At 43.7% G+C, this 23,962-nt stretch overlaps 1 protein-coding gene, 1 long non-coding RNA gene and 1 pseudogene across 2 annotated transcripts in view; 1 reads left to right on the top strand and 2 right to left on the bottom strand.

The window, feature by feature from the left end:
* The first annotated feature begins 2,872 nt into the window (after positions 1-2,872).
* On the top strand, positions 2,873-5,531 carry LOC111963049 (insulinoma-associated protein 2-like; annotated as a pseudogene).
* Positions 5,532-6,629: 1,098 nt separating this feature from the next.
* ralgapa1 (Ral GTPase activating protein catalytic subunit alpha 1) overlaps positions 6,630-23,962 on the bottom strand; it is a 145,974-nt gene continuing 128,641 nt past the window's right edge. Inside the window, exons 41-42 of the mRNA XM_070443288.1 lie at positions 16,533-16,657; positions 6,630-11,148 (exon numbers count right to left, since the gene is read on the bottom strand). Of these exons, the coding sequence (XP_070299389.1) occupies positions 10,997-11,148; positions 16,533-16,657 (277 nt within the window). The 3' untranslated portion in view covers positions 6,630-10,996. The remainder of the gene's footprint in view (positions 11,149-16,532; positions 16,658-23,962) is intronic.
* Positions 11,609-16,516, bottom strand: LOC139027676 (uncharacterized). The gene is made up of 3 exons (XR_011479797.1): positions 15,369-16,516; positions 12,796-12,826; positions 11,609-11,628 (listed from the first exon to the last, which is right to left on the bottom strand). It is a non-coding gene; the product is annotated as an uncharacterized lncRNA (long non-coding RNA).

Below are 23,962 nucleotides of genomic sequence, written 5' to 3'. Positions count from 1 at the left end.
TTCTCCAAAAGTACGATCTTTGTCCCCATGTGCAGTTGCAAACCGTAGTCTGTCTTTTTATGGCGGTTTTGGAGCAGTGGCTTCTTCCTTGCTGAGCGGCCTTTCAGGTTATGCCGATATAGGACTCGTTTTACTGTGGATATAGATACTTTTGTACTTGTTTCCTCCAGCATCTTCACAAGGTCATTTGCTGTTGTTCTGGGATTGATTTGCACTTCTCGCACCAAAGTACGTTCATCTCTAGGAGACAGAACGTGTCTCCTTCCTGAGTGGTATGACGGCTGCATGGTCCCACGGTGTTTATACTTGCGTACTATTGTTTGTACAGATGAACGTGTACCTTCAGACGTTTGGAAATTGCTCCCAAGGATGAACCAGACTTGTGGAGGTCTACCAATTTTCTTCTGAGGTCTTGGCTGATTTCTTTTGATTTTCCCATGATGCCAAGCAAAGAGGCACAGAGTTTGAAGTTAGAAGCTGTTTAAAGGCACAGTCAACTTAGTGTATGTAAACTTCTGACCCACTGGAATTGTGATACAGTGAATTAGAAGTCAAATAATCTGTCTGTAAACAATTGTTGGAAAAATTACTTGTCATACACAAAGTAGATGACCTAACCAACTTGCCAAAACTATAGTCTGTTAACAAGAAATTTGTGTTGTTGAAAAACGAGTTTTAATGACTCCAACCTAAGTGTATGTAAACTTCCAACTTAATTTGTATGTTATCAAAAAATTATACTCAAAGCTAGAAGCATCAGAACACCTTGAAAAGGTAGTTCTAACCTTAAATAAGACTGGGCAAAGTGCCAAGAATAGTACACTAGAACACTGTTCATGTCCAGCAAACATGGACATGAACAGTCTGAACATAGCTGAGGGCAATAGAGCAAAATGTCCATGTCTAGATGACAGCAAATGGACCTATCACGACCCTACAGGAAGGGTGAGAAATCCATATCTTCATTTAAACCAGGGTACTTAGTGGCCTGTGGTTTGTAAATCCCAAAACTTTGGCCGGAACATGATCAATACCCATAGCTTGTAGGGAGGCAGGGTTGCCATGGCGTAAGGACTTGTAGTGCCTTGCCATGGGGTAGTGCCTTGCCATGGGGTAGTCTTCATGGCCTACTGGAATGGAGATCTTGAGTTTCGCTAAGCGGTCTTGAAGACCTTTCTTTGTCCGTCTAATGTAATACACCTTGCACTGTGGACATTCCAATCTGTAGATGATATGAGTGAATTTGCAGTTAATGAAATGCTTGACTTAATACTCCATTTTAGAAGCGCTGTCAACAAAATACTTTTTCTGTGCAATATTTCTGTAATGGTTGCACTGGTTGTATATAAAAGAGCCCTTGGGTTTGTGGTCTGGTCAAGTTTTTTGAGAGTCACCAGGAAGATAGTTGTGGACTAATTTGTCATTTAGGGTAGGACATGACTGGTGGCTCTGGGAAGACTTTGCTTAGTAGCATATCATGTATTGTTTTGTTGTGTAATGGCTTTGCTGGCATGCATCTAAAACACACTTTTTTTMGGAGTTTGCCCCACCAATATTTGCATGCTAAAATCGCCACTGCCTAGCCATATTATTCGGATAAGGGGATATTTAAAAAAAAATAAAACATGGACTAATGAAAACAAATAGTTTTGAATTCATAGGATTCAGTTAAGTTAGATTCAGGCTACACATCGGAGGTGCGGAGAGACCYCATTTGTGTTTTCTTGTAGATAATGTGCGCTAGATTATGGGTCCTTATTTTYCCCATCCGAGTCACTGTAACCAGTTGAATTGACAAAGTTGGTAAAAATAAATAAATCCAAATGGTAAAAAAGGGGAGCCATACTCAAGGGGAGCCTTCGTAAGCCTATTCTATTGGATATTGGTGAAACATTGTCGACACAGGTTACATGGAGACTAATTGGTGGTTGAATAGAAGAAGAGCTGCCTCTCAAATTAAACAGCTTAATCGAGCGGTTAACATTCATTACTGCGCGCACAGCTTGCAGCCCCACAAAACAAATGAGAGAGAAGGTAAAGTGCATCAAATGGACAGATTAAGGCAACAGCTTTCTTCTCATAAATGCTAAATTACGCGACATGCCAACAGAACAGAACGCCAAAAGTATAATTAAAATCCGAATAAAGGATTCTCAGAAAGGTTAGGCGTGTGGGGATACAAATAATTCATTAATTACGAGTTGCACTTCGCAACTTTGCCTGCACTGGGAGTCACTCTGTTCTTAATAAACATGCTTTAGAATATTGACATAACTGTTGTATTTATAGCATATTCATATTCAATGACATTATTAGGATTAAGCAAAAGTGTTATGGGAAATTACTTATCTTGCCATTTTCAACAATATTTGATCAAATTCTGTAGCCTATCCATAAGGGTATGTAGCCTAACCTGGAGGTCAATGTGCTTTTGGCTAGTTTATTAAACACATCGTGTTCCTAAATGACAGTCATTTATTTCATTTGCAGAAACAGTCTACGAGAGTTTACGCAACTCAGTATCACAGAGAAAATGTATTGAAAAATCACGAACCATATCTTAATTGCATGGTCAGTGTTTTTTGTGACATCTTCTGATCCGATMTTGCAAATCCTGAAGCACTAGGCTAGATGTAGTCTAACGATCGGCTATAAAGGAGAACATGTAAAGTGTGTGAGCGACTCATAATAATTAACTCGACATTAGTAATATTACTGGATAGCCTCATTAACGCTCGCGCGTCACCCGACCTCCCCACTGTTGGAGCTGATTGGACAGGGCTTGGCCACAAACTCTTGACTTCACAAAAAAAACTGAAGGCGACCCCAAAGATAAAAAACAATGCAAGCTCATTGATGTGACAGAGTCCTCCGTCCCTCTCTCCTGTCAGCAGTCACCTCGCCCGTGCGCCTTTCATCTGAAAGGGACCGCGAGCGCTCCTTCACTTCAAAGTGGACACGGGAACCGTTCCATTCCGGCATAAAGATGCCCAGAGGATTTTTAGTGAAGAGGAGCAAACGCGGCTCAGCTGCTTCTTACAGAACGCGTAACGACGACAACTTAATGCCAAAAGCGGACCTGCCTGTGAATGCACCGGAGTGGCCAACRGGTGTGCCAACTGCGTGCCCAATTGTGCCGTTATCCGAGGACGGTACATTTGAAGAACCATGGACCAGTGCCCCTGCTGAAGCGGACCAGGCGCAGCTGCCAGAGAGCGCAGACAAGGTGGAGATTAGAGAGGACTTTGGGAAATACCCACCACACCATCCCCGCACTGAGCCCGACCACGACGGATCTCCGGGGCGGGCTGACCTCTCCTATAGCCCGATAAAACCAGTTGGCGCTGTAGTGGAAAAATRATCCCTTGACCGGTGTATGAGTTCACCAACAGCGACAGAGCCGTACGCAATGAGCARGCCCGTGTCTTCAATAGAGAGACTTCTTCTAAATCACGCGCCCTTTGGACACTCTGATATGAAATTCGACCCACCTGTGCACCTCTACCAGTCTTTCCATCATGCTATGAAACGCACGTACATGGAGCAGGAGCGCAAGATCAAGCCAGCAGCCAAAAAGCCTAAAGTAATCCGGAAACTCAGTTTCCAGGACGAAATCTCCACCTCACCCGTGCTTGGGCTGAGAATTAAGAAGGAGACCCCCGAATTTAAAGCAGCTACAGCATCTTCTGCTAATAAGAAACCGCTGGGAGAATTCATCTGCCAGCTCTGCAAGGAGGAATACCRTGACCCGTTCTCCCTCGCACAACACAAGTGCTCCAGAATTGTGCGCGTAGAGTACCGCTGTCCCGAGTGCGACAAAGTTTTCAGCTGTCCTGCCAACCTGGCCTCTCATCGCAGGTGGCATAAGCCTCGTCCGGTAAACCACAGAGAGGCACAGAGCGCCAAAAAGTCACAGCCGGAGGCACGGCTGCATGAGAGGACTTTCGTGGAAGGGAAAGAGAACGCGAGCGAGTTGAGAGTTAACAATCAGCACCACGTCTCTCTGGACAGCTCCGCGTGTCAGCGGGCCGTCACCGTGGACAGCTCCCACAGACAAGAGCAGCTGCGCAGGAGGGCACAGGAGAGCCCGCCGCCCTTCGATCCGCGCTACCGGGACCCAGATAAAACTATGGACCTGCACATCAGAGCGGGTGACAGCCCAGGCATAATGCATTGTCCGGAGACCACCGACGTGGCACTGCCCACCCCTTCCTTCTTAAAGACCTCCGGGACAGTAGAGGAGATTTACGAATGTCACTATTGCAGCAAGAAGTTCCGAAGACAAGCCTATCTGAGAAAACATCTTGCGGCGCATGAGACAATCAAAGCCTCGACATATAACCAGATAGAGAGTGGGCAAATCACGTTTCCCTGTCACCTGTGCGGTGCCCATTTCCCATCCACTGAAATTTGGGACAAGCACAGAGTTTGGCATGCAATGAGAGATGACATTCTGATGAATCCAGGGAAGATTGCGGGTAGACCAGACTTGGTAAGACCAGAATTAATAAGACCAGACCTCACACAGGGAGACCAACAGATATTCACCTGTAAGCACTGCCCATCTACCTTCTTCAGTTCTCCCGGGCTTATCAGGCATATCAACAAGTCTCACCCCACAGAGATCCGGCAGGTGATGCTTCTACCGATGGCAGTCAGACCCGACTGCTAGTAGCCTAGTTTAGGCAAGTCTAGGCCAGGGATTCCCAAACTCAGTCCTTGGGTCACGTTTAGTTTTTTGCCCTAGCACTACACAGCTGATTCAAATAATCAAAACATGATGAGTTGGTTATTTGAATCAGCTGTGTAGTGCTAGGGCAAAATACAAAATGTGCAGGGGACGGGACCYAGTTTGGAWAACCCTGGTCTAGGCTACAGACTTACTGGAACACTGAAACCACTGAAAAACAAGTGGATGAATTAAATACATATGAAAGTATGAATGTGTTCTTTTTACTACATGTGTGATTGTATTGTAACTTATTATACTACCTGATCAGGTCAAAAACAATAATAGCATTTTCTATTTTCATGACAAGAGAAACGTTTTTTTGCAATGACAGATTACAGCACACTAATAGCTGAATAGAGCCACATTGTAACACTTGCTTTTGGCCTACATTCACTAATGTACATTATTGATTGATTTACAGTGTTATGATTGTTAAAACATTTAACAGTAAAAATGGGCATATCAAAAGTTTCAAATATTTTAGAGCTGTCATTTTAAGCATGTAATGAAAATAAGAGGGTGATCCTGTGAATATTACAAGAGTATCAGACCTCACTGCCTTTATCTTAATGTAGTTCCTATGGAAATTGAATGTGCTTGTTCAGTATAGTTGTGGAATTTATTTCTAAACCAGCAAGGCTATCAATATGTATTTTCATACAGAAAATCAAGTTTACCTGTTAGAGTATAAAACTGTTTGAGTTAAAAAAAATATATTTATTCTCTGAAATGTACTTGCTAAAAAAATGCCTTCATGATGATGATTGTGTTACAATTCTGATGTTGTATTTTGATATGTAGTGAATAACATTTACATTGATTGTCAATAAACACAAGTCTATGTGCATACCAGTGATGGCCACTATACAGTATTTTACGATATTGTCTAGGATTGGGCAGTATGGAGATTTTCATATCATCATACTGTTCTTCTCTAATCCCGGGATTTACGGTATTATCGTTTTAATACACAATGGGGCGCTAAAAAGTAGAAAAAAAAGCCCATTGGTCATTATTACCAGAATGCTAACAAAATTAGCACAAGTAATAGCGAATTTCCATAGAGACTGCTAGCTAAATATGCTTACGAGCACAAATGAAAGTAAACTAATTGCAAAGAGGCAWTCCAGCTCAGAAAGTTATACATATATAGGTAGTAGCTACCGAATTTCCTTTTTGGTGAGTTTGGATATTTACAAGAAAATGTGAATGAGAGACATTGTGCAAATGAACGTTTGGTTGCATGCTTGTCTGAAGGAAGAACATAACTGGATCTGGAGCAGCATGTGTACACGCTGTGTCTGTATGGAGTCTGAAGAAGCTAGGGCAACAGGCCTGCCTGCTCTGCTTGGAGAAGAGGGTGGAGGAGCAGTCTAAATGAAGCCTCAACTGAGAGGAGAAAATAACGCAAGGAAATCAAGATGGCAGTGGCAGCTGTACAGATAACTCATCCAAAGTGCTTTGACTTCTCAAAACAAGGCAAAAAGCTACCACTATATGATGCCCCATCTCCTTATTAATTTAGTCACTTACTTAGCTAACTAGCAAGTTAAAACAAATACACTCACCTGCTCCTGCTTTCTGCCCTTGTGCTATTGACAAACAAACACGTTACTGGCGCAAAGGTTCTGGGGAACTACTGTAAGCTTCATAATGTAAAATGTGACTGGTGAAATTAAGAACGCTTTCTGCTTTATCTCCTAACATATTACGCAAGTTGACTGCAGGTATTTACTTAAACATTTGCTACAAATACAGTATTAAAATTGATTGGACAACTTCAAATWAATAGTTTCAAGGTATTGATGGTATTGAAAAACAACKCCGTGGCTATTTCCAAATACCCCGGTATACCCCCCAATCCAAATATTGTCGCATAGATGTTCAAAGAACAAGCTTGTGGTAAGAATGTTTTATTGTCAAATTCCATTCCACAGCCACTCTCCTCCTGGAACAACCAGTACAAATGTGTAGATACTACAAGTTTGACAATACTATTTTAATTGTGTGTGCATGTTGTGTAGCTGTTATATCAACACATGCAATTAGTATTGGCATCATGCAGCATTTGGTCAGCAGTAACATACAGTATAAACTCACTTTACAGTATGCACAGGTTTCAGTCACTTCTGAGTGCAGGGAGAGAGCTAACCAATCTCATCAGCCTAAAGTAAGGATMCAGCATGATTTTCTCGCTCTCTCTGGCAAGTTTTTAGTTTTCATCCTCTGCCATTTAAAAAAATAATTTAAAAAATAAATCGGAACTGACCTCACTCATATATTCAAACATAACACAAAAATAACGTGGATTTGACCTTAGACATGGTAGCAGTTTTTAAAAGATATAACAGTTCAACCGAAAGGTCCAAAACAGGCATCTACAGTCCCTTTCCTCTCTGGTAGAGAACCTATAGCTGAAAGCAAATAATGATACAAAAAATTGAAATGCAGCGTTTGCTCTGTGCTAGTGTGTCTTATAGATGGACACTGAGTTGGGAACTGGAGTGAAGACCTGCTTGATGCTCTTGTCTTTCCATCCTCATTTGTGTTGTTGCAGACAGACACTGAACCGTAACATAAATTAGTTTGTTCTAGCTGTGGATAAAGCTACAGTACAGCGTTATTTGTATTGGCCAACTTCAGCAGGAAAGCTTTGTGAAGAGGTCCAATGCAGCAGACCTCTCATATGAAATAAGCAGAAGATTTGATCACACCTTCAACTGTTGGTCTATGTGGCTTGAGGGTAATATAGGTTTGGTATTTTTTAGCAGCTATATTCAAATATGTACACAGTTCAGGTATTGTCCTCAACACTATATTTATACCACAGCATTGTTGAATACTCAGATATGATTGGCTAGAAGGGCATTCTAGAATGGCCATTAAAACCAGATAACGGGACAGTTGGAAAAGATATCGGACACCTTGCAATCATGACACAATATGCGCCTTATTACATTCTAAATCACTACACATTTATGAATGAAAACTATTTATGAATGAAAACATCACGTGACCTAGACTAGTAACAAGAGCCAACATATTTACAACTGACAGTGAAACAAAGTAGCTACTTTACAACGATTAGCCTACACCTAGCTACAAGCCTAAAACATGGAGAAAAGATGGAGGAATTATGATTWAAAAAAATTATAAAGTCGAACAGTTATCCTAAGCCCGAATGGTGGAAATAAAGTCCCTTTATCAATATAAAAAGAAAACGCCCAGAGAGCCGACAGTTACGGACGTGACGCTCACCAAAATTGAAGTGGAGCGACATGAAGAAAAACAATTAATGAGAAAAACAATAGAATGGGCAGTTAAAACAGAAAAGGATTGGCTCAAGGAGAATAAGGACATTTGACAGCTACCGGCCAGAAGAGCTAAACAATATCCTTCGTGCCTTTTATGCTTCTGTCTGCGCAACAAATGGACAGGAGTACTCGGTACCTAATTTTGTGTAGCCGGAATAAATCGTGCAATGCGGCACAACATCATGACCAATGACAGCTTCAAAACAAGCAAGGACGTCTTCAAGTCRCTTGTGAAGAGGTATCGGATCGAGGAAAGTCCTCAGTACCCCCCCCCCCCATAACTATTGCTGACTTTGAACTGCTACGAGAGTCCCCTGCGGTTTCCCCCGACACAGCTACAGGTCTAGTGAGGAAGGTCTGGCTGGATATCCAGCTGTATCTCGCTAAGCGTGGGGCGAGAGGGAAATCGAGACCTGAGACCTTCCTCTTTCCAGGTCAAGACGGACGAGAATGGAGTGGAGTCGGCCACCTCCGTCTCTTCCACAATGCAGAGACGAAAAACCACCAACAGGCGAACGAGCCGAATGAGGAGAACCACAAAGGGTTAATATTTACTTTGCCCGGCAACCCAAACCGCCCACTGGCAAGTTTGAAAACATACCTCTCCAAGTGTCCCCAAGACGCTACATCCCTTTACCGCCACCCACTGAGGTCCCCACAAGTTGAACAAAGAAYGACATTTGGTAGGCTACTCTAAGAGCCGATGGGGGTACACTACCTCGGCAACCTGTTACCGTGTCTCAGAGAATAGGCCGGGTTGTCAATGCACTACACGAACCACAGCCTCCGGAACACAGCCGTGGAGCTGCTATCAAATGCCGGTCTGGTGTACAGAAAAATTATAAGTGTAACCAGGCACAGGTGCGAGAGCAGTTTGAGGAGCTACTGGGCGCCTTCTGTGACAGAGAGGAAGCGGTGGATTCACCTCCTCTCATCCGAGGTAGAGAGCCCACAAAGCCCCACCACAAGCAGCAGTAACWACAACAATACAAACAGATGGAAATGGTACCAAGCGAGTGAGTCATTCGACGTACCCCGCGGCTTGAAGATGTCCCATTTCACCATTAATGACAGCATCCAATTAAATTTGAACAAGTAGCTGGCAAGACAGCTAGCTCCGAAGAACCTAACAAGCTGGTTAACCCCTGACATCAAAACAACTTATTGCATTATTTGAATCTTATTTTTTAAATTTTATTTAGGCTGTCTTTGTGTTTCTTTAAAAAAACGTTTCATATTGATTAGTTTTTTGATGTCATTATTAAATTGAAAAAAGCACTTCAACATCTGAGTTATTTTCTTGTGTTGGAAACAATCCAATAACCTCAAAGGACATATATCTGCACACYGCCTTTATATTGATGAAATATGTATTTTTAAGCCATTAAATATATAGCTAAACCTTAGCCTTTTTAGCCTACAAACCGTGCTGTCAAATAGCCCACATGTGCAATCACGGGATAAACTAGCTATGCTACATGACGAGAGAAGAACGTTGCCAGCCTGCATAGTGATCGAACTAAAGTAACGAGATATAGTACTAATCGAACGAACGACTGGGTCGCGTCTCTGGCAACCACAAGATGAGGAAGTATAAATTAACTTATAAAAATATAAAACAAAACCATGTTATTTCTACAGGTAAATGTGTGCTTTAGTATTGTTTTCTTTGGCAACTGTGGTATGAGTGGGATAAACGCTGACGTTCTGTACATTACCTTGGATCCATTATTTCCAAGGTAACGTACATAACGTTTGCGTTGATCCCTTACATATAATATATTCATTGTGAGTGAAAAAAAGGGGTGGTTCAATGCAACYCATTGTATATGAACAAAACAACCTAATCTGCAACATTCTTTATCAGGTGAAAAACAAATTTACAATCATAATAAAAATGTTATGTGACCCCTAAAAAGGCAAACAGTAGTGAATATTATACTCAGAAAGTCAATCAGTTCCACAGTTTAGTGTGAAAATCAAAACAAAATGTAACAAGAAATGCTTCACTTTAACCAAACAATTTCCATCTTACAACTCTATAGACAAACTTATTTCAACCTCAAAACGTTTATCTCCTTATCATCAAACACTAGCCAACATTGCTTCAGTCCAAGCATAAAGAAAGTGGCAACACTTCTGTATATACAGAGTATAGTACAAATATATAAATGTCTCATGGTGGACACAGTGACCAAATATGAAAAATAAGATTTTTCTTACTTTGTGTTTCTTTGTTCTTTCTTACAAACTCAAGTTCTTACAATCACTTTCCTAGTGGGTCAGAGGCCCAGAGAGCCAGGGGGATGGGATACTAGATATTGATCACTCTGCTCAGGGACAACAACAGCTACAACCACAGCAGAGATAACYCTCTAGCTCCTCCTCTCAGTCAAATATCAAGTGATTTCAACCATCAACAATCCTAATCACATTGAAAATACACATCTGTCATGTTGCCTTTACGCTTTCTGTACACAACGGAACCGATGCTGCTTCTTAAATATATCTATATCTAAATATATTATATTTTGCTCTCTTTCCACATTTCTCTGGAGTGAAAAGTTTGTGGTGGTGAGCATAGTTAGAAAACCTTGCCCAAGAGACATGTTAATTCTGTTGGAGCTTTGCTAGCACAAGCTCAGTCCTGGGGGACCCTAGGCTGGCCCCCAAGGGCCTGYCTCTGTTCAAGGGCCTAATCCTGCATCTTGGAAGGGTTGTACAGTAGGGGAGATGCGGAGTCTGACCATGCAGGGCAGGTGTGTCCATGTCCATGTAGTTGGAGTACATAACATGCAATGCATCGCTGTTAGCAGGTAAAGGCTGGTAGTTGCAGTGTAGTGCAGTCCTAGCTGTACGGGACAGAGAGAGAGAGTCAGTCTCTTCGTCTGAAGGCTGTGAACTCTCGCTGGGTGTGGCGTGGAGGAGGGTCAGCGGAGGGAAAGTCCGATCAGGTCTTGTTGGCCGAGCCGGAGGAYCGTCGGAGCTTCATGGACATACGGCTCTTGCTAGTACGAGGGGACATTGGCAAGGCTGACTGGTCGGCCCCGTCTAGAAGCGCTGCTGCTGGACTTTCTCCCTGCTGACTCTCGAGGCATGAGCCTGTGGAAGGAGGGAGGGGGGGAAAGGGAGCACAGGTGTTAGAGTCCCCCCTACTGTGACAGTCAATGGTAAACAGTAATGTAGAAGGCAGGGCTAGCTGCTAGGTGTAAATGTTGATTGTATTATAATAAATGTTGACACATTTTAGTATAGTTACGGGTAGCTTTCTTTAGCTGTAATGTATCGAGACATCAATGTTCATGAAATAAATCTAAACAACCAATCCCAAAAGGTATGATGGTGGTGGTACTATAAAACACAACTGAAATCTAGAACGTCAGAGAATAATAAACAGGAAACTAAAGGAGGAAACAGGGTAAGAAGGAACAGAGAGAAAAAAGGTATTTTGCCGTGTTAATGTTTTAGCATACCATTCACAGCTAGCGTGAAAGACCTTCCGTTTCAAGTCTTTGCCTTTTACCTTGCTGAGCCCAATGTTTTCTAGTGGAGTTTTGGGAAGGAGCTGAAATATCAAGCTCTCTTTGGTTGGAAAGGTGAAGACAAGCCACAAAGCCACAGGTGAGAGAAAGGGGAGGAGAGGAAGAGGGGAGGGGAGGAGAGGAGGAGMAGAAGAGAGGAGGAAGAAGAGGGGAGTAGAGGAAATGGGAGGGGAGGAGAGGAGGAAATGGGAGGGGAGGAGAAGAAGAGGATACAACAGGATAAAGGAGGTCAGTAGCACAGAAGAAGGAAAATGGGACAGGAGAGAGGAGGAAGAAATGAAGGATTAGGCAGGGYAGGAGCGGTACAGCGGGGTAGAGCGAGCAAGGAAACGATTGGGAAAAAGCAAAAAGAAGACAAAGACAACAGGAGAGAGAGAAGAGATAAGAGGTGTGAGCAGTGACAAGGCTAAGAGGGAATCCATAGAAGGTGCGCACAGAACAGACAGAAGCACCATCTAAACACATCATCACACACACTCAATACAGTCAGGTCTCTCACACACACTTAACAGTCAGGTCTCTCACACACACACTTAACAGTCCGGTCGCGCACGCACACGCACGCGCACGCACACGCACACGCACACACACACACACACACACACTGGCACATTAATGCAATGATTCCACTTTCTTACCGACATTTACACTGTTACTTTAAATATTGATCTTCAGGGCCATAGTTGTCATCTATAGTTACATACCTTGTGTGTGTCTATGCCATCCATGAATACAGAGTGCAACTGTACTGTGCTCTGACTGGACTCATAAAAGACTTAAATGACCCAAAAAATCTACTGAACATTCCAGATGTACTGAACACATCAAGGAGGTAAAGAACCCGTGTTACAATAAGTTAGTGCTCAGGAACACACAGAGGAAGATTCTGGTTAGAACAAACCAAATCATTTAGAGTGTTAGTGAAAAGGCTTGYGCCTGTCTGGCCTGCTATGGTGGAAGCATGCAAGGACTGAGGTTCACGTTAATGTTAGATAGACGTTCAACTGACAACATGATGGAGCAGATACAAGAAACWGGGAAAAAGTGAGAGAAGCAGATTTGGTCAGTGGAGAGAGAGACATACAGAGACACACAGAGAGGTATCGTGAGAAGTAGAGTGGTCATAACATTGTTACAAGTCAATCAGAACGAAGCGGCAGCAGAGGCAGCCTCAGTTTGTTAGCTGCGGGGTTTCCAGGAGTCTTACCTTTAGATATACACAAGTGATAGATTATGATCTACAGGGGGAAACATAAGACAAAGGAAAATAAAACAAAAAATGAAATGAAATTAAAATTAAAATGGCAAACCAAAAAAAGAAAGAGAAATAAAATGAAAATAACAAAAAAGAAGCATAACAGAAATATGATCATTTGCGGTTTGGAGGAGCAGAAAGTCCATGGTGGACTGGTGTTATCAACACGGGCAATAATTAATCAAGACAAGGTTTTGGGGCTGAAAAACACTAATCATTTCATTCCGTACTAGGAGAACTAAAGTTCGGTAAAGCACATGTCAGTGCTACTATAATTACATTACTACATTACCATAATAATATCAGGTATTTTTCAGTCAAAAAACATGTTTATTTTTCTCATTATGTGGAGAAAAGAACATGCACAGTGCACAGGCATGCATCTTTCTATAAATGAAAGGGTCCCAAATTCAAACTGTCAAAAAGCAACGTCTGATGGACAGATTCAAAATTCAAAAGGCACTCGCACATCTGAGCTATCTTTGTTGCAGGTGCATGGTAACAGTTGAATAACCCGAGAAAAAAATAAGAAACCCGCACACACTTACTAAGCTTTACATATCGGCCTCAAGGCCTTCGTCAGAGCTTTTGTGAGTATTTTTAATTTGCACTTTTATGTAGACATTGCTCCACCCACATCCGTTCAATGCATCGAATGGGGTTGGAGTCGAGGGAAAATAAAACACGTGTTACCAAATATAACAATGCYCAGTTCATAAGTATTCTAATAAAGTGTGTACATAAAACGTATTAAACACYTCTGTAAAACCACAATGAGGACATCAACATATCAAGTAAGTTTTCATAAATCATTGGGTACAGTGCAAGAAATGTACAGATACCAAATATTTGTAGATATTTACAGTATCAGTCAAAAGTTTGAAGACACCTATTCATTCAAGGGTTTTTCTTTACTTTGACTGTTTTCTACATTGTAGAATAAACTATGAAATAACACATATGGGATCATGTAGTAACAAAAAAGTTATGTTAAACAAATCAAAATATATTTTAGATTCTTCAAAGTAGCCACCCTTTGCCTTGACAGCTTTGCACACTTTTGACATTCTCTCAACCAGTTTKATGAGGAATGCTTTTKCAACAGTCTTGAAGGAGTTCCCACATATYCTGAGCACTTGTTCCTGCTTTTCATTCACTCTGTGGTCCAACTCATCCCAAACCATCTCAATTGGYTTGAGGTCGGGTGATTGTGGTATTTTATATTTMTATAATTTTATTAGGATCCCCATTAGCTGTTGCAAAAGCAGCAGCTARTCTTCCTGGGGTCCACACAAAACAGGAAACATGACATAATACAGAACACCAATAGACAAGAACAGCACAAGGACAGAACTACATARATTTTGGAGGCCAGGTCATCTGATGCAGCACTCCATCACTCTCCTTCTTTGTCAAATAGCCCTTACACAGCCTGGAGGTGTGTTGGGTCATTGTCCTGTTGAAAAACAAATGATAGTCCCACTAAGCGCCAACCAGATGGAATGGCGTATCGCTGCAGAATGCTGTGGTAGCRATGCTGGTTAAGTGTGCCTTGAATTATAAATAAATCACAGACAGTGTCACCAGTAAAGCACCCCCACACCATCACACCTCCTCCTCCATGCTTTACGGTGGGAAACACACATGCAGAGATCATCCGTTCACCTACTCTGCGTCTCACAAAGACATGGCGGTTGGAACCAAAAATCTCAAATCTTCTTRGTATTGATGTCCTTTAGTAGTGGTTTCTTTGCAGCAATTCGACCATGAAGGCCGGATTTCACGCAGTCTCCTCTGAACAGTTGATGTTGAGATGTGTCTGTTACTTGAACTCTGTGAAACATTTATTTCAGCTGCAATTTCTGAGGCTGGTAACTCTAAATGAACTTATCCTCTGCAGCAGAGGTAACTCTGGGTCTTCCTTTCCTGTGGGGGTCCTCATCAGAGCCAGTTTCATCATAGCACTTGATGGTTTTTGCAACTGCACTCGAAGAAACTTTCACATTTTTTGAGAATGTCCAGATTGACTGACCTTCATGTCTTAAAGTAATGATGGACTGTTATTTCTCTTTGCTTATTTGAGCTGTTTTTGCCATAATATGGACTTGGTATTTTACCAAATAGGGCTACCTTCTGTATACCACCCCTACCTTGTCATGAACACAACTGATTGGCTCAAACTCATTAAGAAGGAAAAAAATTCCACAAATGAACTTAAACAAATCAAAATATATTTTAACACTTTTTTGGTTACTACATGATTCCATATGTGTTATTTCATAGTTTTGATGTCTTCACTATTACTCTACAATGTAGAACATAGTCAAAATAAAGAAAAACTCTGGAATGAGTAGGTGTGTCCTGACCTTTTCCTGGTACTGGATATATTGTTTTAAGTGTATACATTTGATTCTCTTACTGTAATTTACTGCTTTATGAGCACACATCATCTTCCATCTGTGACTAACATTAGAAATATGACAACAGAGAGAGAGAACAGCTCTGTGTCACAGTATAGTAATCACCTTAAAGAWTAGGTTGACTAGTCTTCTGGTTGGGTGACCTTTCATTTTCTGCATGTGTGTACTGTAGCATGTAGCCACTGAGCAGAGACAATGAGGCTGGAGAGAGAATCAATGTGATGTGAGACCATGGGAAGACCAAAAATGCCCTGGACCTGGCAGAACACTTATCACCCCAGGAGAGAGAGGGGGATAGACGTGGCTAACTGTTCTATGTAGGGGAAACACTGTATTCAGTGTGCATTTTACAATACTTAAAAAATACTGTGGAGGTGTATAGAAGACAGTACTAGTGTGGTTAAGGTTATTATGGCAAGTAGTGTGGTTAAGGTTTTATGGCAAGTAGTGTGGTTAAGGAATTATTGCATACTAGTGTGGTTAAGGTTATTATGGCAACTAGTGTGGTTTAAGGTTATTATGGCAATAGTGTGGTTAAGGTTATTATGGCAACTAGTGTGGTTAAGGTTATTATGCAACTAGTGTGGTTAAGGTATTATGGCACTAGTGTGGTTAAAGTAATTATGGCAAACTAGTGTGGTTAAAGGTAATTATGGCAACTAGTGTGGTTAAAGTATTATGGCATAGTGTGGTTAAGGTTATTATGGCAACTAGTGTGGTTAAGTGATTATGGAACTAGTGTGGTTAAGGTTATTATGGCAACTAGTGTGGTTAAAGTATTTATGACAACTAGTGTGGTTAAAGTAATTATGGCAACTAGTGTGGTTAAAGTGATTATGGCAAACTAGTGTGGTTAAGGTTATTATGGCAATAGTGTGGTTAAGGTTATTATGGCAACTAGTGTGGTTAAGGTTATTTATGGCAAGTGAAGGAGATTTTAGAGGCCAACACCTCCTACACTAAAAACACAAAAGAATTTGGAGAAACTTTGGGATAATTTCCCAATTAGTACAAACTTCTCTACCGCCAACTAATGCTACAAAATTGCACTACAGATATGGCAAAAAATCCTAGTTAAATCCTAGTATTTTCTGCTCTCCAAAACCATTGCCCCATTGTGGACATGCTTTGTTTGTAAAGCTGGTCCAGAACTGAGAACTGTCCAGTAGGGTGTGACGGTGCCTCTCTGGACTGCAGTATATGAGAGATGTGAGATGGGCTGGCTGTGAATGGCTAGAAACAGACAGACTGAGTATACAGTGATCTTACCTGGGTCTGACGGGAGATGGTGGTAGGGGGCGGGGCAGAAGACCCTTGCTGCATAGTCCTCGAAGGTGGTTAGCTCCAGGTGGTGCTGTACGATGGTCTCCAGGTAACGCGCTCTCTCCTCGTAGCTGGGCCAAAGGTCAAGGGTCAAAGGTCATTCAGCATGAGACACAYAACACATAAGGATCACAGGAACTCTCTCAAAGGGAGATAATAAAATAAAATAGAAATTAGAGACTGGGAGGAAAAAACAACGCCCTTTGGTACGGCATTACCTGGTGCAGCACTGTACCCACCTACCTACTCCACAGTCTAGATCAAATCTCAGCCTCTCATCTATTACCCCCCCCCCCGCCTCTCTCTTCTCTCTGTCAACCAAATAAGTCTCCCTAATCAGAGACTCTCTGGCTATAATGACAACTATCCACTGCCATTAGGCGCTCCTAGGTAAAAAGAGACGAAAGACACACAACCATCTCTGTCCGACCCATAATATCAAAAGTGTATTAGGAACCTATCATTGGCTTTTGAATATCATGACATTTGGCAACAGTGGCCTTTTTACTGTCTCTATTATCCAGTTAAGTAAAAATGATGGTATTCTGTTAATGGATTGGATTGGATTAGAGTTGGGATGTTGCATATGGGTTTTCTACATGAATTCGGCAGGCAGAGGAGAGAGAAGCGGAGAGAGAGAGGAACAGAGAAGCAGACAGAGAGAGTATAGGAGAAAGCGAGAAAAAGCAATGGAGAGAGAGAAAGGGTGATGCTCTCCTCTCCTGCTGGGGMGAGGAAGGGGAGAGGATATTTTGGGAGCAGCCCTATGCGCTGTGTATCTAGGGGTGAAGAGCTGCTTGGCGTGAGCTGACACGAGGAACAACAGCCAAACAGACTCTCTCTCACACACAAGGAAATGTAAGAAGCTGCACAGCAGGGAGAGAACAGCACTCCAGTGGATCTGCCGCCTGCCTTTTCCTGTTTCCCAGCACCCCACTTCCTGCTCGCTGTTAGAGCTACCAAAAATGCTGCTCAGACAGGGCGATGGCTGTGAGAAGCAGGGAGTGTGTGTGTTGTGTGTGTATATATGTGTGACTGTGTGTGTCACAGTAATAATGATCAAGTTAATGCACGTCTGTCAGCAGGTACCAGATCAGACTCCTTAAAACCTCTCCCATTTRATGCCACTTGCAGAGAAAAAAGACGCCCCACACGCCTCCGACACAGAGAGACAACATGTCACACTGACACCAGGGCACTAACACTGGGAGGAAAACAACATCAAAAACCAATCACCTCTCTTGATGGATGTTGGAGATGGAGTTAGAGTCAATGAGTGCCTCATCAAGCCAACAGGTTTTCTATTGTTTACCTGCTCCATTTAATTCAAACATCTCACAAGAACATACGTCTATTGAGTCTTGATATCAGTATCTCAGCCTTTCACTACACCCATGTTACTGTGTGAGGTTCCAACCCAATAACAGAGCCTGGCAGTGTTTCTTATGGACCGATAGGTGTAGAGTATCAGTACTGTATATCAGCCTTATTCACATGTAAGTCACTGTGTGAGGTGCGGTGTCTGGCGGTCCTCTAGGTAGGTAAACAGACACATGTCTGGTCAGACCAGGGCAGCTGTGTCTGACATCAGCTTGGAGAGGAGCAGAGAGGAGAAGTGAGGAGGAGCAGCTCCACTGCTGTGTTATTTAATGGTAATCATKATTTCAGCCTCCTTATCCTTTCTCTTCCATCTTGTTCTCGTTCTCCCCCTGTCCCTGCCCTGCGTGATGCGCTGCTAATGCCACCCTGTCAGCACGACAACTAATCCCTTCGCACTGTTGACTTGAGATGCTCTTTTGTGCGTCTGTAGAAAAACGAGGTGAAGAAAATAAAGTATTTTTTCAACCATCAAATAGGCCCTGGCCTCAGCTCCGTCTGCTAATATACTGGAATTGAATTTTTGATGTGTATTTCTTTTAACAGCTTGTTAAAGAAGAAAAGTGTCTTTAGGTTCCTCTCTCCAGCCTTACAGCCTCTCGAGTGGGGATAGGAGCAGTAGAGAGGAGAGAGGAGAGGGGAGAGGAGTGAGGGGGAAGGAGAGGGGTCTTTTGTGTATTACCAGAAACTAATTTTCCCTGTGGATGAAAGGAAAAAAGAGAAAATGCTCCTGCCCCCCCCACCAAGCTTTTCATTGTCACTGTGCTCAACTCCCGGCTCTCGGAGGAAAGAGGACAAATTGCTAGTGAAGAGACACCAGAAGCGAGCTTGTTAGCACATTATGGGGGTGGAGGGTGTGTGCTTGCGTGTGTGGTGGAGGCTGTGTGTCTCAATGTGTGTGTGTTGGATGGTGTATGTCTGTGTGTGTGTGTCCTGTGTTTGTTGTCGTGTGGTTAATAGTGTCTGTCTCTCTGTCTGTCTCTGTGTTGGTGTGTGTGTGTGTGTGTGTGGTGTTTGATAGTGTCTGTCTCTCTGTCTGTCTCTGTGTGTGTGTGTGTGTGTTGGATAGTGTCTGTCTGTCTGTCTGTCTGTCTGTCTGTCTGTCTGTGTGTGTGTGTGTGTGTGTTGTCTGTGTGTGTGTGTGTGTGTGTGGTGTGTGAAGGGACCATGGTGGGCTACAGGACAGTTCCCTGGCGTCGTGTTAATTCAGCACATAGAACATACTGCTGCTGATAGCCTCCAAATGTATGCCTTTTCTCCTTTCTTTCCTGTGCCAACCTCCCTCCTTCCCTCCTCTCTGTGCTGAAGGAGTGAGTGTGCCAGGAGAAGGAGAGAGCTGCCAGGCCTCCAGAGGAGGAGGGAGAGAGCGCTGTGTTGCTCTAAACAAGACATTGCTCGCCTCTCTATTTGGAGGAGATTCAGGACCAAGAGCGTCTCGCCACTGAGCAGAGCTCACAGAGAGAACACAGGCCCAACATCGACCTGTGCACTTCAGAGCTCACAGAGAGAACACAGGCCCAACATTGACCTGTGCACTTCAGAGCTCACAGAGAGAACACAGGCCCAACATCAACCTGTACACTTCAGAGCTCACAGAGAGAACACAGGCCCAACATCACCTGTACACTCAGAGCTCACAGAGAGAACACAGGCCCAACATCAACCTGTACACTTCAGAGCTCACAGAGAGAACACAGGCCCAACATACCTGTACACTTCAGAGCTCACAGAGAGAACACAGGCCCAACATCGACCTGTTACACTTCAGAGCTCACACACAATGACATGATGAGGACAAGGATGACAGGAAAAGAAGGAGAAGTGACCTGTGAGATAAAGCAGACAATATGAATGTACTGTACAGAGAGCACATATCAGGCTTTTGTGCCAGTGATCCAAATAGCATTTCCTTTTTTAAACGCGCCACAATTGAAAACAGTATGGCCCACTGGTAATTACAACTGCAAATGAGAGGGGAGAGGTGTATACCTAGCTAGGGGTTCAAACTGACACCTACAGGATGTCACACCCCCCCCCCTCGTTTAAAAAAAATTGTACACTTGCTCATTCCCCCTTCACATCAATTTCTATTATTGGAACCTAACAGGCCTTCCGTGGGGTTGGATTGCTGGCATCTTCAAAAAAAAAAACGCAGTAAGAATGTGGAGAGCCCGGAAGAGCCTACTGTTCTAATGTGAGACGAGAGCAGAGCATAGCTACAGAGAGAAAGAGTGGGACATGTTTCCCAATGTCTCAGTAACTGTCCTCTACACTGCTTCAACACAGCTGTCAATCTGCCAGTCAGGCCCACTCAAACAGAGACACAATCTGCCAGTCAGCCCCACTACCAAACAGAGAGCCAATCTGCCAGTCAAGCCCCACTACCAAACAGAAGCCAATCTGCAGTCAAGCCCCACTACCAAACAGAGACACAATCTGCCAGTCAGGCCCCACTACCAAACAGAGACACAATCTGCCAGTCAGCCCACTACCAAACAGAGAGCCAATCTGCAGTCAAGCCCCACTACCAAACAGAGCCAATCTGCCAGTCAAGCCCACTACCAACAGAGACACAATCTGCCAGTCAGGCCCCACTACCAAACAGAGAGCCAATCTGCCAGTCAAGCCCCACTACCAAACAGAGACACAATCTGCCAGTCAGGCCCCACTACCAAACAGAGAGCCAATCTGCCAGTCAGGCCCACTACCAAACAGAGAGCCAATCTGCCAGTCAGGCCCCACTACCAAACAGAGACACAATCTGCCAGTCAGGCCCACTACCAAACAGAGACACAATCTGCCAGTCAGCCCCACTACCAAACAGAGAGCCAATCTGCCAGTCAGGCCCCACTACCAAACAGAGAGCCAATCTGCCAGTCAGGCCCACTACCAAACAGAGACACAATCTGCCAGTCAGGCCCCACTACCAAACAGAGAGCCAATCTGCCAGTCAAGCCCCACTACCAAACAGAGAGCCAATCTGCCAGTCAGGCCCCACTACCTAACAGAGAGACAATCTGCCAGTCAGCCCCACTACCAAACAGAGAGCCAATCTGCCAGTCAGGCCCCACTACCAACAGAGACCAATCTGCCAGTCAGGCCCCACTACCAAACAGAGAGCCAATCTGCCAGTCAGGCCCCACTACCTAACAGAGAGCCAATCTGCCAGTCAGGCCCCACTACCAAACAGAGAGCCAACTTGCCAGTCAGGCCCCACTACCAAACAGAGAGCCAATCTGCCAGTCAGGCCCCATACCAACAGAGAGCCAATCTGCCAGTCAGGCCCCACTACCTAACAGAGACCAATCTGCCAGTCAGGCCCACTACCAAACAGAGAGCCAATCTGCCAGTCAGGCCCCACTACCAAACAGAGAAGCCAATCTGCCAGTCAGGCCCACTACCAAACAGAGAGCCAACTGCCAGTCAGGCCCACTACCAAACAGAGAGCAATCTGCCAGTCAGGCCCCACTACCAAACAGAGAGCCAATCTGCCAGTCAGGCCCCACTACCAAACAGAGAGCCAATCTGCCAGTCAGGCCCACTACCAAACAGAGAGCCAATCTGCCAGTCAGGCCCACTACCAAACAGAGACCAATCTGCCAGTCAGGCCCCACTACCAAACCAGAGAGCCAATCTGCCAGTCAGGCCCACTACCAAACAGAGAGCCAATCTGCCAGTCAGGCCCACTACCAAACAGAGAGCCAATCTGCCAGTCAGCCCCACTACCAAACAGAGAGCCAATCTGCCAGTCAGGCCCCACTACCAAACAGAGAGCCAATCTGCCAGTCAGGCCCACTACCAAACAGAGAGCCAATCTGCCAGTCAGGCCCCATACCAAACAGAGAGCCAATCTGCAGTCAGGCCCCACTACAAACAGAGAGCCAATCTGCCAGTCAGGCCCCACTACCAACAGAGAGCCAATCTGCCAGTCAGCCCCACTACCAAACAGAGAGCCAATTGCCAGTCAGGCCCCACTACCTAAACAGAGAGCCAATATGGACACGATCATCAACCCAGTTAAACGGGAGAATACACATTACATTCAACATCTCCTGACAATTATCCCATCCACTGCAGCATCCGATGCATGTATAACTGATATTCTTTAAGAATCAATGTGTATATGGTTTATTTAAAATGATCATAAACAGCTGTACATATTACAGAGTGGGCCTTTGGATGAAGGTCAGGGGTTTTGACACTACTTTTCTCCTGCCCTTTGAAATAAGCCCAGATCAGACACATTGGCTAGCATCAGTCAACGGACCAGCGACTACAAGAATCCCAGGGCTCCACATTGCTCATCTCACAGCCCAAGAATGATCAAATTGAATTTTGATGAAAATATGGGGCAGCAGAAACGGACCCAATATCAGTGATTCTAACTGGCAGTGTTCGTACAGCTACCTGCTTTATTCTGCACCACAGGGCAATGGGAGAAAGAACAGAGCAGAGAGAGAAAGAGAGGGGGAGAAAAAACATCACATAAATAATTGAATTTGACGAGTTTTACACGAGACATGATTACAGAAATCTATGTGTGCCTGAAGTGCAGGGTAATCGGTTTATTCCCCCATCTGATGGCTGCGATATAGAGGATCTAAACAGTGAGATTTTTATTACTGTGAGGAGGACGGAGGGAGCTGCGGCTGACTGCCATAGCCCTCCTTGTCATTACAGCCAATGTCCCCCTCGCTCCCTCCATCGCCAGCCCCCAGATGGGAGGAGAAATAGCCCAGCTAATGCTCCTCCGCCTGGGGCCACACAGTCAACAGATCTGGGGCCTCTGGAGTCAGATCCACTCCTATTAATCTCCTACCAAACCGAATTGGAGGGCTGCCTATGAAATATGGCTCCCGGACTGAAGCCCTGATTTATCTCTCAACCATTCTGCCCCCCCCAGGGGATGGGGAGATGGTGCTCACTGCTCACACTGCCTGCTGACACAAATTCAACATTTACTTCATGTTTAAAGGCGAAGCGGAGGAGTGCTAATGTTATCACGGGCAGGAGGAAACACATACATGGGAATAATGATCAATTAAATTAGAGGAGGGAAGTTAACATGCACACATGTATGTCAATTGGTTTTTTCTCTGAACTGTGATCTGTTCATTTAGCGAATACGCATGTATTCCAGAGCATACATTCATTTTAACCATACATCCACAGATGACACATTTTCCTTATGTAGTGCAGTTCTCATTGGTTTAAAAGTACATTATGAAGAAGGACGCCACAGTGAGGTGGTAACACCATCACATTAACCGCTTGAATTATATATTTTCGGGCATGATTGTATACATTGCATCTCTCGTAATGTTATAGGCATTGTGTAACACTGAAAGGCACTTAGAGAGATGTGTTCTCTGTTCTGATGTGGTTCTAGTGTGTTTATCCAGGCTGCTGGTGGTCGTTGGCCTGGACAGGTCACAGGTAGTTTACATTCTTCAGTCTGTAGCCTTCTAATCAGACAACTCATCACTGAGCATACAGCATGCAACCAACCCACGGGACACAAACACAACAAAACACACAGCTCATCTCAGAGCCTGTAGCTGACCCGTAGCGAACCCCCCCCCCTCAGCTCTGACGCTGGGGCACAATAAGTCATTAGAAGTTGAGTCAACAAGTTTGAAGACGTTACATACAGTTGAAGTCAGAAGTTTACATACACCTTAGCCAAATACATTTAAACTCAGTTTTTTCACAATTCCTGACATTTAATCAGAGTAAAAATTCCCCGTCTCTAGGTCAGTTAGGATAACCACTTTATTTTAAGAATGTGAAATGTCAAAATAATAGTAAGAGAGAATGATTTATTTCAGCTTTTATTTCTTTCATCACATTCCCTCCCCCTTTTCCTACAAACATAACGATGATCATTATGGCCAAACAGTTCTATTTTTGTTTCATCAGACCAGAGGACATTTCTCCAAAAAGTGCAATCTTTGTACCCATGTGCAGTTGCAAAAAGTAGTCTGCTGTCTTGATGACCG

The sequence above is a fragment of the Salvelinus sp. IW2-2015 genome, linkage group LG4q.2 (assembly GCF_002910315.2).
Source record: "Salvelinus sp. IW2-2015 linkage group LG4q.2, ASM291031v2, whole genome shotgun sequence".
In the NCBI taxonomy this organism is placed as follows: Eukaryota; Metazoa; Chordata; class Actinopteri; order Salmoniformes; family Salmonidae; genus Salvelinus; species Salvelinus sp. IW2-2015.
Note: the sequence above shows the minus strand (reverse complement) of the source record. Positions and strands in the feature narration are given on the sequence as shown.